Source organism: Nipponia nippon, unplaced genomic scaffold, assembly GCF_047370975.1.
Source record: "Nipponia nippon isolate SJK-2023a ecotype South Korea unplaced genomic scaffold, ASM4737097v1 scaffold_24, whole genome shotgun sequence".
Taxonomy (NCBI): domain Eukaryota; kingdom Metazoa; phylum Chordata; class Aves; order Pelecaniformes; family Threskiornithidae; genus Nipponia; species Nipponia nippon.
Genome location: NW_028262341.1, coordinates 2,144,496 through 2,164,124, shown reverse-complemented (window position 1 = coordinate 2,164,124; position 19,629 = coordinate 2,144,496). Strand labels below are relative to the sequence as shown.

At 38.4% G+C, this 19,629-nt stretch overlaps 1 protein-coding gene across 3 annotated transcripts in view; it reads left to right on the top strand.

Moving 5' to 3' along the window:
* EDIL3 (EGF like and discoidin domains 3) overlaps positions 1 to 19,629 on the top strand; it is a 255,708-nt gene that overhangs the window by 59,109 nt on the left and 176,970 nt on the right. For all 3 annotated transcript variants that reach the window (XM_087761554.1, XM_087761555.1, XM_087761553.1), the window contains exon 2: positions 8,677 to 8,805. In XM_087761554.1, coding sequence (XP_087617680.1) covers positions 8,677 to 8,805 — 129 coding nt within the window. The remainder of the gene's footprint in view (positions 1 to 8,676; positions 8,806 to 19,629) is intronic.

Below are 19,629 nucleotides of genomic sequence, written 5' to 3'. Positions count from 1 at the left end.
TCAAATCAGAAATCTAGATCCCTATATTGACCATCTGATGGTCACGGATATAGAAGTGGAGCCTACTGGCAGTTAGTGGAGAAGCCTTCAGGAGCTAAGTGAAGCTGTATCAGGAGATCTGTGAAACAGTAATTTCTAGCAAGAAATGTGAATATTTTATTAACTGAGAAAATTCAAGTGAACATACTACTGAAAATCTCCTGATCAGCTTTAAAAACAAAGGACAAGTGACTATAAATGATAATGTATTCCCATCATGACTAGATATCTCTCTGAAAGTTTTAATTGAACAAAACAACTTAATGGAGAGACATATTAGCTTAAGTGCCTTCTACAGAAAGTCTCAATTTAAGCTCTTATTCTTTCCCTTTTCATAAACCTCTGTCACTCTGTAGATCTGAATGGGTGTAGAAATACAAGTTGATTCACGTGAGTGTTAGCAAGTGGCAAATAATGGTATAAACATGGCTGACGTGAATGACAGCTGAAATCAAATGAGTACGTGCAAGGAGTGCCTAAGGTAATTTTTGCCAGCTTTGGTGAGCATGCAGAGAGAAAAGATGTGGAAGGTTGTGTTGATAGGGATTAGGGCATCTTCATTAAAGGCATTTATCAGCTATCTCCCTGCTTGTGTAGGAAGCACCATTGCTGTTAGCCGAGGTTGGGTGCTAGGGATGGTGTGCCACTGGTACTATCAGCTGATCAGTTTAAGGGAATATATCTCTTTTCCTTTGATGAAACAATGTCTCATCTGATGACAGCTTTACCCAAGTTCTCACGACAGTGTGTGCACGAAAAATTTTCCACAAGTTGTAAAAATATTCAGAAGTGCATTATATAACCATATTCCTTCTTTAATCACTTTTGATCCAGTTTTTACTAATAAAGTTTTGAAATGACAGGAATAGTTCATCTTTTTCCCTGCAGAGCCAGTTGGCATAGAAATGAACTCTCTGCACCGTATGAAAGAGAGAAGAGTTTACTTTTTAAGCTGTTTTCTGTTTCTGCTTGTATTTCATATTGTCAAACATCAGATGCTTAAAAAGTCTGTAACACAGAAGGCTGAGGTACAGTGACCTACTGCTCTTTCACATTCAAATGAATAAAGTAGCTCATACTGTAGACCTTTACAAAGGGAAGAGATTATACTTTTTTAAGGCAGAAGGGGATTTATTATGATAGAAATTAATCTCTGCAGACATTACTTTAGGGCTCTATTCTAACCCTGAAAATAGGGACACACTTTTACAGTATTGTACTATTAGACTAAATCCAAAGCTTAAGTCAGCACTTCATCTTCACCCAGGATTAATGTTTCAGTCCAGTCCCAGAGTGGTATTCGAATGAGAATTCTCTGCTTAGAATAATCTGATTTTCTTTTCCTAATACTATCTCAGGTTTTCAAACGTCAGCTGGTGCATGCCCTCAGATTACAAGACCAGAAAAAGTTAAATTTAAAGAAATGTTTACACCTAGTTTACATGAGTGTGTTGCAGTTCTCCTCCACAACTACAAGCTACAGCTTGTTTAAGTGCATACAGTCTTTTGATCCCAGAGGCTTTCAGAAGAAAAAGAAGCAACTACCTCAATTTTCCTGAGACCTGTGATAAAATCACGAGTTTATTGTTCTGAGATTTATGTTCTCCTGTAAGTTTTCCTATCCATTTCACATGTGGACGTTTAGAGTTGATGATACCAGTTTATTAATTTTCTAAAACCATTTAAACAGTCTGCCATGAATATTCTAGTTAGAAAGTTAGCTGAACCTTCTACCTGCATAGTAAGCAAATCAGCCTAGAAAACAAGCAGAAGAAGGTAGATTGGCTATTGGTATCTAGGATCTTTAATTTCCTTTTCTCATAATAAGGGATACTGTCTTTTTGCCTTAGGAAAAACAAATTAGCTGCCTCACCATTAAATCTGAAAAATCAGCTTACGAATTTCTTAAAAGAACTGCAGAGCTCATCTGTTTTCATGTTCAAATTTTGCATCTCTGCACAGGTGTGTCTTCAATATGATTTATGGTTCTGCTTCTGAGTAGTGGTTCAGCTGTGGAGAAGTAGGTTTGAATTTGGACACTGTACAGATGATTCTGTAAATCAGAAAACTATTAAAGCTCTTTTTCTGAAAATTGATTTTAATGTAGCAAGTACTTTCTCAGTCTTCTGAAGTTTAGTTGCTTTTCTGGGCTTCAGAACTCAGGCTTATTTTTACTATCCCTAGACCAAATTTCTATTGACTGGCTATTTTCTGGGCTATTTATTCTTTAGTGCCACATGGAGATTTCTTCTTTGTAACAAATTTTATTCTCATGAAAGGGAACAGCTATTAATTTTATTTGTTTAGAGAGAGCTTTTAAAATAAGCCATATTTCATGTAGCAATATAGGAAATTGAATAAAAATATAGCTGCTGTTTTAGGTAGGAATGATGCTCCACCTCTTCCCATCAATGGTGAAACCAAATGCTTGAGCTACAAAACACCCATTTTATAACATACCAGTAAAGAGTATTGTTCCTCCCTCACAACTTGCATGGCTAGCACCATGAACTCATATATTGTTATGTTTGCAACTGTTTACTTGTAGATTTCATCATGCCTTTTGTTTTAATGGGTGTCAACATCTCCTTGGAATCCTACAGTACCATTATGTTTACCTCAGTATCAGCTTCTGGAAATTTCACTACGTCAATATGTAATGCATACTAAATGTTCATATTTATATTTAGTGCACATTATATAAAAGAATAAATAGGGCTGAATTTTTCCATGCACACTTTCTATTTCACGGAATATGTTCTATTCTTAAATTATAAAAGAAAATGTGCCCAAACACCCAAATAATCTTCCTTCTATCACTTCTTTCCTTCCAGTTTTGAAATCTTGTGAATCCACACAATTTTTTTGAAGAGGTTTCTTTCCTTGTCATTATTTCATTGTCTCAACCAGATGTTTCTTACAGTAACAGTTCTGCCAGAAATCATAACAGTTATAATTCTAGGTGTTATAAGATAGTTGAGGGAAATTGTATTCATTTCAGGCTAATGATTTTGTGCATAGGGACTGAAATGCTTCTCACATGCCTAATTCAGGATACTGTACCTTAGCTTTGGGCAGGTATTCCTATCCCAGGAGCTATAATGTTAAACAGTAAATAGTTTTAAGTTGGAGTAAATAATTCTTTTTCTTCTTCTCATTGACAAACATTAGTGAACTGCAAATAGATTTGCATATAGTAATGGTAGTTGACTGGTCTATGTGCTTTTACAACAAAGAGTGCTTTACAGAGTAGTGCGTGCAGGTGGTTGTGGATGGTATTTTCTGTTTGCAGAGTGCATCATCTTTAGCCTTCATATCACAAACATTGTTTTCATAAACTCTGAATTTCTGTTCTTGACAAGGATTGATGGGCTAACTGTTACTGTCACGGTATGCTGCATTATTGATACACAGCAGCTGAGTTCCTTTTTTCAGGTTGTCCTTTGCTGTCAAGCAAAGTATTGCACTCTTCAGTCAAGAATCACCTAACATTTTGTGTGGTTTTATAGGATCAAAAAGTATACTATATAAAAGTGTAAAGTTCGACAAAGAGGGCATTTACAAGTTTTACTCTCCTCCACACCATTGCCTGCTTGTGGAAAGAAGCAATAGCTGTACATTCAGTATTTTGTTGAAAAGGATATGGCTTAAGAGTGGGTATATGAAGGTATGTCATGGAGCATGATGGACTTTTACACAACAGTTTCTCTCCAAGTGCTGTTAATAAAAGAGATCCAGGTTCACTGATTAAATTATTCACTATGGACAGAACCTGTCATAGTCTTTTAAAAAAGCCTAATTACTAGAGAGCAAATATCTCGCTATTTTATTTGAATTTTGCTCTATATTTTTTTCTGAGTTTGGAGAATTAGGGAGGGTTCTTAATTAAAATTGTATTTTTGAGTATGTATGGATGTCCACTTCAATTTTATTCTTTTTGTCTTGCATTTTTCATTCTTAACCAACCATGTTTTCCAAAGAGAGGATGGACAATTCACTCAAGGACTTACTTGACTTAAGAATGTTCTGAAGAAATTAAAGATGTGAGGAAAAATAAAAATAAAATCTCCCAAATTTAGTATCCTCTAATCATGTAAATGTTTTGCCTGCTCTTCAATACAGGATGGTCTGAGATAATGTGGATTACATTTCTACCTTAACTCTTCCATGCATGATGTAGTGCAAAAAGGAGGAAATATGTATGTGTATATACATATATATTTTATATGTATAAAATAAGCTACATATATAACATCACTTCAAAGCAAGGGTCCCCTAAAAGAAGTAAATGCAAAGTGGTCATGAGTTCTGGCAATTTGCAGGGGGGGAAGCACATTAATGTATCCTTTGCTGATTCTGTTTCACAGATCCTCGCACCAAATCTCAATAGCTTGATGCAATGAGATTTTACTGTCTGAGATTCTCCCAAGAATGAAGTAAAGGCAGCAATAGTTGTAGTACATATTTTATATACAGTTTTGAGACATATTTTAATGCTTGAGTAGCCATATAATGAAAAGTGCAGGGTTAGTCAGACATAGTAAAGAAAAACATGAATTATTGTTTTTATTGGACACTTGCATTCTTACTGGACCCCTTTCAGAACATTTTAATGAAAGCACAATAGTAATTGTCTTTTGGTGTTTTTTTAAATAATGGAGTTTCTCTTAGAGTGTTTGTTTAATTTACAGAAATTTGTCAAATTGTACAGTCTGTTGCACTAACAGCATATTACCTATCACTATGGAAAGTTAGCAGCACAGAGAACAGTTCTGTAAGAGCTGCTGTAAAGGATATAGTTCTTTCTTTGGGTTTATTTTACTCTTCCTTTCACCATGACTCTAAGGTTAAATTCTAAAACCACTGTTGTGTTAAAAGTTGTGTCATATACAACATAGTATTTTAATGGTAAAAAATCCCTTAATCAGTTGTGTTAAGACAAAGTGCACCCATATAAGTTTTTCTTACTAAGAACAGAGGCTTGAAAATCAAATTCTGTTCATCAAACTCAGTAGAATGTATAACAAATTAGATTTCAGTATTTCAAGATGAATGGCCTCTCAAGAGGCACAAAATGTAAACTGAGGGGAATATTGTTGATTCAAAGGTGATATTTATTTTGTTCTACACGATTTCACAGACTCTAAGTCATAAATAAGGGTACTAACATTTTAAGTCAGTTTTACTAGTTTAAGTATATAAATTTGCACAGCCTCTATCTAGTCTTTAGAATTATTGCTTGCTTGTGTCTGTGCAGCTGCTCCTTTCTCTGACTGCATCGTATTTGACATCATAATATGGTATTATTTTAACCATTGTTGTTCAAAGTATAGATTTTCCCTCTTTAGCTTTCTTTAGCATTACATGAATGAGACAGGCTGAGTAATTTTTTTTGTTGGAGCTTTTTGTCTTTTTTAGGTTTGTTTGTCACAATTTCTTTAGAGTTGTGCTGTACTCATTTTATTTCTGTGATGTGATATAATGACAATTAAAAATTTATGCCAGTGACTGACAGTAGAATTTGGACCAAGGTGGTGGGTGAAAAGAGCACTTAATGCATTTATTTCCTGAACATGGAAATAAATGACTGTTGTTAGAGGACAGCACCTGCTTTGTTAGTCCCAAACTGTAGGTCGGGTCACGTCACTTCAGACTGAAAAAGCCAACATGAATTTTGAGACAAATGAAAAATACACAGTTAAGTATGCACACTTGGTCATAGTAGGACACTTCAGTTTCTGGAAATATAATGGAAAACTAGAGATGCGTTCTGCTTGTCAGTCAATATAAAACTTACAAATGGAAACTGTATTTTGTCTTTTTACCTTTCTTTTTCTTTTTTGTATTGCATAATGAAATCAGAACAACACTGAATCAGGAAACACAAAGTAAAAATGTACCCTCTCATTTTAATCAGAATATCCATACAGATTTGCATAATAAGTGTTCCTGCTCCAGATGCTATATAATTTATTTATTTAATTAAAAGTATGGGAATACAGTTGTCAGAGCATTCAGTTAATAGTAGTTGTTCTTTCACAACCAAATACCTAAGCCCTATGAAGTAAAAAACAAGCATCCTTTGCTACCCCAATAATGCAACAAGCACTGAAAATGAGAAGACTTGACTTACTCAGATTTAGTTAGGAAGACAGATAACGTCTAGTCATTAGACAGATAATGTCTTATGTTGTTGGCTCCTTTCAAATAGCTATACTTCTCCGTCAGCTGGACAATCTTCAAGACAAAACTGTTAATACGAAGTACATAGGCAGGTGACAATTCTCCATGTCATGAAGTCAGTTTAAAGCTGACAGATTAAAATTAAATAAAATTAAAAATAACCCGGAACACTAACCCACAGCTAGAGTTTTTTGCAACTGATGCACAGAATTCATAAAGGCAGTTTTGTACATCAGTTAAATTTCTTAAGTGATTGTTAGATTGGAATTATCACACCAGGCACTAATCTGAAGTCTATGTGCCAGAAAGGTGTTGAAAATATTTTGAGTTCCCTTTCCACCACTATAGTCCACAACGTGTTATAACGTCAGTACTACTGACAGAAACAAGTGGATTTCTATAATTCTTTACAATTATATTGCAAAAGACTGGCAACTTTTCAATTTAAAAATGCATACAAAATAATGTACTTATTTTTTAATAATTACCTATCTGCAGATGTTGCTTTAAGTTGCATTTGCAAAAATTTTGCAAAACAAAACTGTACTGCACAAATTATTAGTATTTCTAAAAATGATACTGAGCAATAGAAAGCACAGATCTGTCTTGTAAGATGAAGCTTGAAATAAATAAAAAATGCATCTAAATAGATATTTAGTTATCTGAGAAAAAATATTAAATGGAAGCTGACCAAAGCCTAGGGTGTTCTGTAGGATTGCTTCCATTTATCCCACTGGGGACAGGATGCAATCCTGTTTTTCCATATATTTGTAGAACTGATAGGGTGGAGTTCTTTAAGGGTGTTAAAACTGAGGAGTTACAAGAATTGAACAGACACTCTGTTCTCTCTTTTATATCTCTTCCTGAAGGCCATTTCAAATAATATCAGATAGGAAATTACAATAATGTGCTGTACACACGGGTTATACTGGAGACATGTTCAAGTTCTGAGCATATGAAGCAGCCCTGTTGTGCACCTTTCAGAGTTTTTCTTTCTCCTGTTGGTCACCTTGACACTGATTGACTGAATAGGGTGTCTTTACTGAAGAACAATTGAAAGATAAGCAAAATCTGCTTGTTTAGCATTATGTAGGCAGGCTGAAGCTACTCACTGTGCCAGTGCTTGCCCTGTGTCCTTGGGAGTTTTGAAGCATAGCTGGTTCATAGCATAGCATAGTTTTGAACTGAAGTATAGCTTTGTTTCTAACGGATTTGTTCTGATTCTGCAATCAAAGTGAATTATGGGAGAACTTGACAAACTTCCTTGGGACATGGAGGGGACTGTCAAGGAGCACTGAGGGACTGTGGCCACTCAAATCCTTTAGCCTTCATCCCTGTCATGGAGTTGATGTGTCACAAGTCATAGTGAAAGCCTCCCTGGGGGCATGTACAGCAGCTCCGGTCACAGGGCTCCACATCAAAAATCACCTATTGAGTGTAAATTTACAGCTAGAATTAAATTGCGCAAAACACTTTAATGGCCTTAGTCTGTACTGTTAAACTTTATCCTGGGATCACATATAATTGGTCTTCATGTGACTGCCATAAAGCCAACACAGAAGCATGCTGCTGGCCTGAATGCCATGCTCCATGTTTACCGGAAATAAAGCTGCATGCCAGTGCCTGATCTGGATCAAATTTGTGCCACTGAATGATTTAAGAGTGCCTAAGTCTGAAGCACATGATCATAGAATCATAGAATCATTAAGGTTGGAAAAGACCCTTAAGATCATCGAGTCCAACCGTTAACCTAGCACTGCCAAGTCCACCACTAAACCATGGCCTCAAGCACCACGTCTACCCTTCTTTTAAATACCGCCAGGGATGGAGACTCAACCACTTCCCTGGGCAGCCTGTTCCAATGCCTGACTACCCTTTTGGTGAAGAAGTTTTTCCTAATATGCAACCTAAACTTTCCCTGGCGCAGCTTGAGGCCGTTTCCTCTCATCCTATCGCTTGTTGCTTGGGAGAAGAGACCAACCCCCACCTCGCTACAACCTCCTTTCAGGTAGTTGATGATGTAGCCACAGCCACAGGTCTTTGCTTACGAACCAGGTGATAAGCCAATAGCCTGAACTGAAACGACCATTCAGCTTTATGTTGAAGGGAACCTGGAGAGGTAAAATCCTGGGTAAATTCCATTCCAAGTATATATCCTGAATGACTTAAAATGAGAGCAAAAAATTATTTTTTGCTAAATTTTATTGTCTTTCGCAAGTGAATAGCTGTCAGTGTGTCTAAGAGAATCACATTTTAGAGAGTAGAAAGCTAGGGGAAGATGACTACACAGAGGTGTGCTGTTAAATAAGTATAAAATGGAATTAGCCAAAAGGTATTCAAAGGATATAGAGGTTGTCATTCCTTTCTATTCTTAGTTAGCAGCAGTCTGCCATACTTGTGCATAACTTTTGGAGAGTTTTACGTAGGAATCTTTTTTTTTCCTGTAACCCACAGGGGACGTGTGTGACTCCAACCCATGCAAAAATGGTGGCATCTGTCTGTCGGGGCTGAATGATGACTTCTACTCATGCGAGTGTCCTGAAGGCTTCACAGACCCCAATTGCTCTAGTGTTGTGGAGATTGGTAAGTGCAAACTTTAAATGCTGGAATAGTTGTTTGAGTATCCTGTTAGTCTGTGCCTGGCCAATCAGTGATCTTGTCCACAGCATTTTGTACAGTGCTGTGGTCACTGCATTGTTCATTATTGGTTTCTTAACCTTACCTCTATATCATACATATATGTATCATAATTAACAGACAGTTAAAGGAGTATCTGACAAGTGTATCTGCAGCACATAATCACACAGAAAAGTTCAGTGCTGTACTTCACAAACAGCAAAGATCATAGTTGTGACTTAAAGTGACCAACATTTCTCAAAGATCAATGTAATTAGATATTTCTGTATATCCTTCTGCTGATCAATGACCATTTAAAGTTTGGTTTCTGATAGTTTTATGCCTAGGTCCAGAGTAAAGAGTAATTACTTAAAGAAGTGAAGTTACGGAAAGAGTATAGGAGAAATGAGAATAACACATAGTTGTCACTTGTTTGAATTTCAAAACAATTACCCAGCTGGAGGTTGTAATTAATCATTACATGAGTGCATAGTGTGCAAGTCAAATGTACTGAAATTTTGTGATGTGCGTTTGATTCAGAGTAAATGTAAATATGAGTGGTAGCTCTAAAACATCTGGCAGGTCAGGCCTCTGTCTTAAGAAAACTTAAAGGAGAAAATCAAAGTGCAAGGGAAAAGATGGTAGACGGCTCACTGTGTCACAGGCCATCCCATCATTTTCGATGAAGCAGAAGAGCTGCAAGTTGATCAAGCTCTTATATTATCCCGAAGAAGGTATAAAAGTACATATGGTAGAGCAAAACAATAAGTAGACACTACTGTTTAAATAGGTACATTTTCTACCTATCTCTTCCATGGAGTTGTGGGAGTTAGGGTAGGAAGGTAGAAGATACAGAAAAGCATTGACTGACAGAAGAGATGGCAGCGTCTCTTACTGTGTTCGTATTAGGAAAATAGGCAAAAGTGGAAGTTCTGTGGCAGTACCTCGTATCTGAAGGCTTTGCATGCCCTGCCTGCATTTCTTCTACTGACAGCCAAAGTATTTGAAAACAGTACGACCCTTCAGGTATTTCATATCGTATGTCCATGTCTGTGATTCATCAATCTGGGTTATGCTAACATGCTTAAGTCTGTGACAGCTGAGTAGTGCTGACACATTTTGCTTCTGCCAGCTGTACTCTAGGACACCAGCCTCAGGCAGAAAGGCAATGCCAACAGCCTTGCTTCTACAGATGTCTTGTTGAAACTGTCACAGCACCTCTCTAACACTGCAACCATCCTAAATCTCTGTGGTTTTCCTTTTTTAATAAATAAGTAAAAGCTACACAGGCACAACCTGAATACACCGTTCTGGGGATTAAGTATATCCCTCTCTATCACGAGATAAGGCAAGCAGAACTTAGTCCAGGAACCCAGGGTTGGTTTGGTTTTTGTTTTCTGTTTTATTTTTCTGAAAATGATGCTACCGTTGTTCTGGGAGTCTAAGTCTCCACAACGCAATTTTAAGGGAATCTGGATTTAATTTGATTTCTCAGAAGATAAATTTTCTGCAGACAAATGAACTAGTTCCTGTGAGAGAATGACCAACTTTGGGCAGACACCAACTGCATTTTTTTCTGACTCTAAAATGTCATAGTAGCTGGTTATTACCTAACATTTGGTTATTACCTAACATTTAATTGTTACCTAACATTTGAGCTGCACAAGAAACTGCTTGTTCCCTTGATGAAGCCACACAAGAAGCCGGAAGACACTGCTGCAGAATCCTGTTTTCCATCCCTTTCCCTACCATTTTTATGCATGCTTGAAGGGTCTGAATTTATCCTACAGGCATAGATCATGCTACCCTAAAATGTCCTTGACATGGGTTTACTGCAGGAAACGTTTGGATTTATCATGTGCTTGGTTGGCAGGAAATTGCATTGTGTGTAACTGGGAGAATGCCGATCATGAATGAACCTGAGATAAAAGCATATTGTGGTAATTTCAACTGTAATTTACAACTAAATATTAACAGGGCTTTAAAAAATACATGTATACTTAACTAAATTCTTCAAATACTTCAACAAAATCTCAGTTTGGTAAACAAAGTAAAGCATAAGCAAATAGAGAGCTTGATAATATGTGGTCATCACAGCGTTTATGCAGGCAGAATATTACATTTTTAATTTGCAATCCAGAGGGAGTATCTAGTGGACAACATTGGTTAAGTAAAGGACTTACTATTATTCCTATATTAGTTAAAATCCAGATTGTTAATTTATTTTGTGTTTGTCCTGTATGGTTATGCTACACGTGTGGATTCAGAGACTAGCCATTACTTTTTGAAAACTTTAAAAATAGTTTTTAAAATAATCTTTTACTTTTTAGTAAAGGCTGTGTGAGGCTTATTCAGCATTATATTCCCCTACATAGAGTCATATAAACCACTGAAAAAAATGGTGTTTTAAGATAATTTATTTTTTTTTCCTATGAAAATGACGATCAATAGTATAAGCTATATGTCAAGTGGACTCCTTTAATTCAAACACTGGAGTGTTTCAAGTAAAATAATCAGTTGAAAGGTGGGTCTGTGAGGAGCCCAGGAGTGCAAGACCCCGTGTGATCACTTCTACAAAGAGTGTTTAATAGCAGATGTAAGATTGGAGAAGGAATGCTAGCAAAGGTTACTTCTCTTTGGCTTTTTAATGAGTTATTGCCCAAAAGCTATTTCTCTTAATCCTTAGTATCTCAAAAAAGTTTCTTAACAATTTCCTGTGTAGGTGAAAACACTAAGTTGGTTAAAATTACACATTTAGGATGTCCAGAGGCACTGAGTAAGAAGAAAAGAGGAGGGTGGGGGGAAGAAACAACACAGAGAGAAACCTACGTCAGTGTGTCTCCCGTTCGAAGGGCTGTACAGCAAATTTTAAAAGAGTTGAGTGTTTTGTGCAGCCCTCTCATTAGATGCTCCACTATTAGACTATTCAATCCTTGTGACAGGATACTGTTGATCTCTGGACACTAGCTGGAAAGTCACAAATTTTCAAGGAACGTACCTCAGACAGGAGAATTTCACAGTAAAAGGTAACAGGGATTTCACTTATTCACGCATTAAAGTGGGTAGGTAAAAATCAATGCCATACAGATAGGAAGTTATAAATTCACATAAAGGAAAAACAATAGGTGCATGAAAAGTACGTAAAGGTAGGAAGTTTAAATATTTATGCAGAAGTCTTACCTAATTGATCAACAAAGATTCAAGACAGTTTGGGAGCTACATGAATAGTTCAAGGACTTAAGAATGTAACTGCCATTATTATCTTAATAAAACTAAAATGTGAAATAACCCAACATAATCATAGAACCTTATTTCAGCCTAAGAAGATTCATTATTGCTGTTTTTTTTCTAAATTTACCCATGGAAAATCCTGACTCCTCTGCCATACCTCTTCACTATTTTCTGATCCTGTAACTTTGAGCGTACCGAAAACAAAATGTTTGTAAAATATTTATAACAGTAATTTATATGTTTTAAATTACTAATCCTGTTCTGATCCTACTCTTTCTCTGATGGTAATCTTGCCTTATTTCCTGTTTCCTTATACTAAATACTACACATAGTCATGCTAAAAGAGTTGAGATTAGATGATAGATCTATAATATCACCCTGTTTGTGCAGCTAGGTCATTTCAATGCTCTATGTATCCTAACAGATTCTAAATATCTGATAAACTGGCAGAGAATAAGATAGAGGCAAGCATGAAAAAGTACATTGTTGCTCTTTTCAGTACAGCACATCCTCCAGTGAGGTAGAAAAGGATTTCACTAAAGAGATAAAAGGTAATTGTATCAAGCTTCCCAAATAGCAGAATGTTTTCCAAAGATACAAAGGACACTATGGCCTGAGTTACCTCTTTAGCAGACTCCTATCTATATCTTTGGAAACATGAATTTTAGCCTAGATTGAAAAAGATTCACATGTAATTAACATTGGTATTGAAATACATTACAAACAACAAGTTGACAGACTTTACATCATTAAATAACTCACAAGTAATTCTCAGAAGCCATATAAATTACAAAAATGCCATAAACTACAACTGTTACATACAATTAATAGAATTGTTCAGGAAAGCTATTTACGTGCGTCCTAATCAACATGAGTAGTTGATGAAAGAGAAGTAGCTTGGTTATGTACAATGCATGAGGGGAGCAATGGCAGTGTGGCTATATACATTGAAATAATACTGTGGGAAATTTTTTTTACATAAAAATTATTCCCATTTTGTTTGGTGTGTGCATAGGGGAAAACAGGGAGAGAAATACATGACTGAAGATAAAAGTTAAAGAGTGTCTGAGTTTGGTACACCATAAGGCTATCGCAGTATGTACCATGAGTGACCATGTTGTTCAAGTCTGAAAAATGAACAACTTAAAACTATTCAGTTTTGATCTTCCAAATCTGAAATTCAATAACTGTCTGAGAGGATAAACTGCTGAACATGTTTTGTTTATATAAGTGGAAAAATAAATGATGTACAATGACAGGGATGGTAAAGGAGCCATGAGCACATCAGAGAAGAGCTGGGAATGCTCTCCAAAGCTGCATTCAAATAGGCTGTTGGTACCCTTTTGGAAAGTGTCTTTACCTTTTGCGTCAGCCCTCAATATGCACTGAGAGGAACTCATTATTGAAAAACATGGTAGAAATGTCTATGTGCATTTTAGAAGGGTGGAAAGGCAAGTTAATGATCTTATACACATAATACAGGAACCTTGGGTCTAAGTGCAATATGGTGGCTGAGAGAAAGGAAAAGAGCTGAAAGGAAAAAAAGAGATGCCAGTTTTGCATTACATCTTTACTCTGCCAAGTGATTAAGAAGTGATTGTGGGGTTCCTTGTTCACATTGCAGTGTTTTCCATATCAGTTTAGTCTTTCCAGTATCCAAGTATTTCTTGAGATAGCTACTGTCTCTGAGCCTGTGACACAGGATTCAAAGGAGTTCTTCCCCTTTCATGCTGTTAAATTAAAATTCAGTAAGATGGATTAGACCCAGAGTGCTATGATCTGTTGGCTTTGTGGCTTTCTTTGCATAACCTAAGTATCTATCTTTGCTGTCCTGACCTCTGCACTGACAGGACAAGAGCTTGTAAAAAAAATTAATAAGGTTAAATTTCTGTCATTGTTTTCCAGTCAGTGTTACAGATGCTTTTTAATGCCATGAGTGGAAATTACTGAATGATTTCAAAGATGTTTTTATAGTCCTACAATATGTGATTATTAAGGAGGATTGTTTGCACCACATGTTGAACATATGTACTAATGGATTTTCTCTCTAAGGTGGAAATAATGAAATGAATCCATTCTTACAAAAGAATTCCAATGGCTTAGTTTCATGTGTATCTAGTATGCAATTGATATGAATGTAACTGCCTTAGCTCTAAATTAGGGAGCCTGAAATAATGCAAATTAAAGCACTGGTGATCACAAAATCAGAGTAGTTGAGGATGGGAGGCACTTCTGGATGTCTCTAGTCTAACCCCACTTCTCAAGAGAGGTTTCTCAGGGCCATGACCAGTTGGGTTTTGAATATTGCCAAAGATAGAGATGTCACAGCTTCTCATGGCAATCTGTGCTAGTGTTTGATCACCTGCAGAGTGAAAAAACAAACAAACAAACAAAGCCAAAAGACCCAAATATGTTTAAGTGGAATTCTGTGAATTTTAGTTTCTGTTCAGTGTCTCTTGTCCTGTCACTGTGTACCACTGAGAAGACCCTGGCTCTGTTGTCTTTATTTCTGAGACTTCTCTTCTCCAGGCTTAACAGTCGCAGCTCTCCTAGGTGCTCTTAATATGTCAGGCGCTCCAATCCTTTAATGATTTTAGGGAAATAATCACATCCCTTAGCCTGCTGGCAATGCTCTCCCTAGTACAATACAGTACTCAGTGCAGATTGTCCGGGATACTGGGAAACAGAGTGTGGACTCCAGATTTCAGCATCTGCTGTCACTGCTGTATGTATAGTGTCACCCAAACTGACTATATTGCTATCATGACAGAATCTACCTAAGTGACTTATTCACTGTATTTCTTATTGCCAACAGGGAGATTTTATTATATGGGTGTGAGTTCTTCAGTAAAGTGTCATGCTTTGCTCTTCATACTGATTTATTATTTCAAAAAATTGCAAAGGAAAGGAGCGTCTGTTTGTTTATATCTTTGTTCTTGAAAATAATTTCAATGGGTCTGTTGGTATAAAAGTGAAACAGCAGAATGGTGAGTTGGGCCCGTGTTTATTTGAATGTAGGAAGAATAATCAGGTTTCATGGTCTTCTGGGAAAAGAGTGAGATGGAGTGGGAGAGCAGGGGTAGAAAACAAGTTCTTCCCTGCTCAGCTTTATCTATGATACCTGTTTGGATTCTGTGCTAATTTCTTTCCTTGTGGGAAAAGAGGAAAAGTGTTAGTTTTCTTGAGCAATAGCTTATTGCTGCAGAGTTCTTAATAATGTCCAGGTTTCCACTTCTGAGCAAGGAAAGAAGGTGTTAAGTGGAGCCCTATCAGCATGACACCTGATTAAAATGAAGCTGATTTTGTGTGAATCTGATTTTTGTTTGGTTGGTTTTAGTGGGAAATATCCCCAAGGCATTTGCCAAACTATTTGAAGTGCACTCTTGTATTACTTTTCTTATTATTAGAATTTGCAGTATGAGCATGGACTACTAAATTTCCTCTTAGTAAGGCTGTAGCAGTTGTATGTTCAGTATGTTGAGGGCATTTCTCAGTGTTCTGTTCTGAAGTCTATAGCCTATAGTTTCACACCTCTGTTATAGCAGCATTTTTACATGGAATTCACTATAAACCAGATTTCTAAACAGGAACTATCACATAATCAGGGCACTTGGCTCATTAGGAGATGTTCTCAAAGGTTACAGAATTTCGTTGAAAGACAATCAATAGATATTAATAAAAATAATTTGAAAAATTAAGTCTGAGTTTTTAGTTTCTGGGTAGCCTGAAGACTGTGTACTGCACAGAAATCTAAATTAAGTAGACTAAATACATGTAAGCAGAATAGCTTAATAAGTGGCATTAAATGCAGTGCAGAAAATGTTGTGTTAGTTGTACAATGTTTGTGCCAAAACAATTGTCTTTGGTGTTGATTGCTAGTAAATCTGTTGTGAAAATATGGGCTCAAGTCAAAATTGGTGAGAATTCATAGAATTGTAGAATACCAGGTTGGAAGGGAGCTCAAGGATCATCTGGTCCAACCTTTCTTGGCAAAAGGACGGTCTAGACAAGATGGTCCAGCGCCCTGTCCAGCCGAATCTTAAAAGTGTCCAGTGTTGGGGAATCCACCGCTTCCTTGGGGAGATGATTCCTATGACTGATTGTTCTCATTGTGAAAAATTTTCCTCTTGTGTCCACCTTAAATCTCCCCAGGAGTAACGTGTACCCATTATCCCTCATCTTTTCCTTGTGACTTCTTGTAAAAAGGGTGTCTCCATCTTCTTTGTAGCCATCCTTTAAATACTGGAACATGGTGATAAGGTCTCCCCTAAGCCTTCTTTACTCAAGGCTGAACAAACCCAGTTTTCTCAGCCTTTCCTCATATGGTAGGCTTCCCAGTCCTTTGATCATCTATGTGGCACTTCTCTGGACCCTCTCTACACTGTCCACATCTTTTTTGAATAGCAGGGACCAAAATTGAACACAGTATTCCAGGTATGGCCTGACAAGTGCTCAGTAGAGTGGGATAATCATAGAATCAGTTAGGTTGGAAAAGACCCTTAAGATCATCAAGTCCAACCATTAATCTAGCACTGCCAAGTCCACCACTAAACCATGTCCCTAAGCACCACATCTACATGTCTTTTAAATACCTCCAGGGATGGAGGCTCAACCACTTCCCTGGGAAGCCTGATATCCAGTCTAAACTTCTCCTGGCCCAACTTGAGGCCCTTTCCTCTTGTCCCATCACTTGTTACTTGGGAGAACAGACCGACCCCCACCTCGCTACAGCCTCCTTTCAGGTAGTTGTAGAGAGCGATAAGGTCTCCCTTCAGCCTCTTCTTCTCCAGACTAAACAACCCCAGCTCCCTCAGCCGATCCTCATAAGACTTGTGCTCCAGACCCTTCACCAGCTTCATTGCCCTTCTTTGGACACGCTCCAGCACCTCGATGTCCTTCTTGTAGTGAGGGGCCCAAAACTGAACACAGTATTCAAGGTGCAGCCTCACCAGTACAGAGGGACGATCACTTCCCTAGTCCTGCTGGCCACATTATTTGTGATGCAAGGCAGGGTGCCATTGGCCTTGTTGGCCGCCTGGGCACACTGCCAACTCATGTTCAGCACTGTTGGCTGAACTGTTGGCTTTCTTTGCCACAGCAGTACACTGTTCATTCATATTGAGTTTGTTGTTCACCAGGACCCCCACATTCCTTTCCACAGAGCTGCTCCCCAACCAGGTAGATCCTAGCCTCTGCTGCACTCCTGGATTATGTTTTCCTAGGTGGAAGACCTTAAACTTGTCCTTGTTGAACTTCATAAGGTTCTTGTTAGCCCACTCTTCCAGCCAATCCAAGTCTTCCTGCAGGGTGGCTCTCCTTTCTGAAGTGTCCACTTCCCCCCTGAGTTTGGTATCATCAGCAAACTTCATCAGGGTACACTTGATCCCATCATCCAGATCACTTATAAGATATTAAATGGCATTGGGCCCAATACTGATCCCTGGGGGACCCCACTTGTGACAGGTTGCCAGTTTGAAAAGCAGATATTTACCACCACCCTCTGGGTGCGGCCTGTCAGCCAGTTCCCCATCCACCACACAGACCACTTGTTTAGACCGTAACACATCAGTTTCTCTAGGAGGAGGCTGTGGGAAACGGTATCAAAAGCTTTGGAGAAATCCAGGTAGACAATATCCACAGCTCACCCTGCATGAACCAAGCAGGTTACTTTGTTGTAGAAGGTGATCAGGTTTGTCAAGCATGATTTGTCCTTTGTGAATCTGTGCTGGCTTTTCGCATTCACATGCTTCATTTGACTTGTGATAGCGCCCATGAGGATTTGTTTCATAACTTTCCTGGCAACTGAACTAAGACTGATGGGCCTATAATTTCTTGGATCCTCCTTCAAGCCCTTCTTGTAGATCGGGGTGACATTAGCCTTCCAGTCTTCTGGGATGACCCCCAATCTCCACAGCTTCTCAAATATTACAGACAGCGGCTTCACGATGATGTAAGCCAGCTCTTTCAACACCCTCAGGTGGATGATGTCACAGCCCATCAATTTGTAGGGGTCAAGCTCCTGTAATAGTTCACATACCACCTCCTCCTTCACTGACGGTAGGTCTGTGTTTGCATCAACCTGGATTTTTGTTCCCAAGGCCTGGGACCCAACAGTGTTGATAAAGACAGAGGTGAAGAAAGTGTCGAGAACCTCTGCCTTTTCAGCATTGTTGGTGACTAATTCGCCTCTCCTGTTTAACAGTGGGACAATATTTTCCTTCTGTTCCTGCTTGTTGTTTATGTACCTGTAGAACCCTTTCTTGTAGTTTTCAACATCTGACCAATTTCAATTCAAGCTTAGCTTTTGCTTTTCTAACTGCATCTCTGCACACCCTGGCAATGCCCTTGTAGTTCTCAATGGGTATTTGTCTGGTTTTCCATCTCTGCTATGCTTCTCTTTTGGTTTTGAGCAGACCCAGAAGATTGCAGTTAAGCCAAGGGGGTCTCTTGCTCCACCTACTTCCCTTACTTTTAAAGGAGATGAACTGTTTTTGTGCTTCCAGGAGGGCGTTCTTGAAAAATGCCCAGCACTCACTGGCTCCTTTGTCCTCCATGGAAGCTTCCCATGGAATCCCTCCCAACTGAGCTCTGAGGAAGCTGAATTTTGCTCTTCTGAAATCTAAAACCTTTGTCTTAGTACTAACTTTCAGCGTGCTTTTCAGCGTGCTAAGCGAGATATTACAAAGCACGTTTTCTTGGTTTGTGAGTGGCAAGTCCAGCAGTGCCTCATTCCTGGTTGGCACATCTAACATTTCTATGAGGAAGCAGTCCTCTACACATTCCAGGAACTTGATGAATGACATGTGAGCTGCTGTACTGTTCTTCCAACAAATGTGTGGGTAGTTGAAGTCACCTGTAAGAACCAGGTTCTGTTGACCTGAAGCTTGCTTAAGTGACCTGAATATTGCTTCGTTGGCCTTATCATCTTGGTTTGGAGGTCAGTAGCAGATGCGTACTCTAAGATCCCCCTTGGAGACGACCCCTCTGATCTTGACCCAGAGGCATTCGGTAGGGCTTCTACAATTGCTGTAGCTGACTTTTATTCAAGGTTCTCCTTAACAGAGAGCATGACTCCTCCTCCTCTTCCTCCCTGCCTGTCTTTATGAAACAGCCTGTAGCCATCCATCACGATCCTCCAGTCACGTGAGTTGTTCCACCATGTTTCAGTTATTCCTATGATATCATAACTTTCTGACTGATCACAGAGCTCCAGTTCCTCTTGTTTGTTCCCCAGGGTGGATGCATTAGTATACATATGCTTGAGGTGGTTGGACTTTGGTTCTTATCTTGGGAGGCAGCCAAGGAACGTTTGTTGCTGTGGTTGGTCTGGCTTATTCCCCAGCTGGTTGCAATGGCATGAGCATTGCCACTTTGGACCCTGCCCCCCAAGTCTTCAGTTTAAAGCCCATCTCACCAAGTTGGCCATCCTGCTGCCAAAGATTGCCTTGCCTCTTCTACACAGGTGGATTCCATCCCTCCCTCAAAGGCTATAGTCATCAAAGAATGTCCTGTTGTCGTAAAAGCCAAAACCCTCACAACAGCCCCAGCCATGAAGCCACT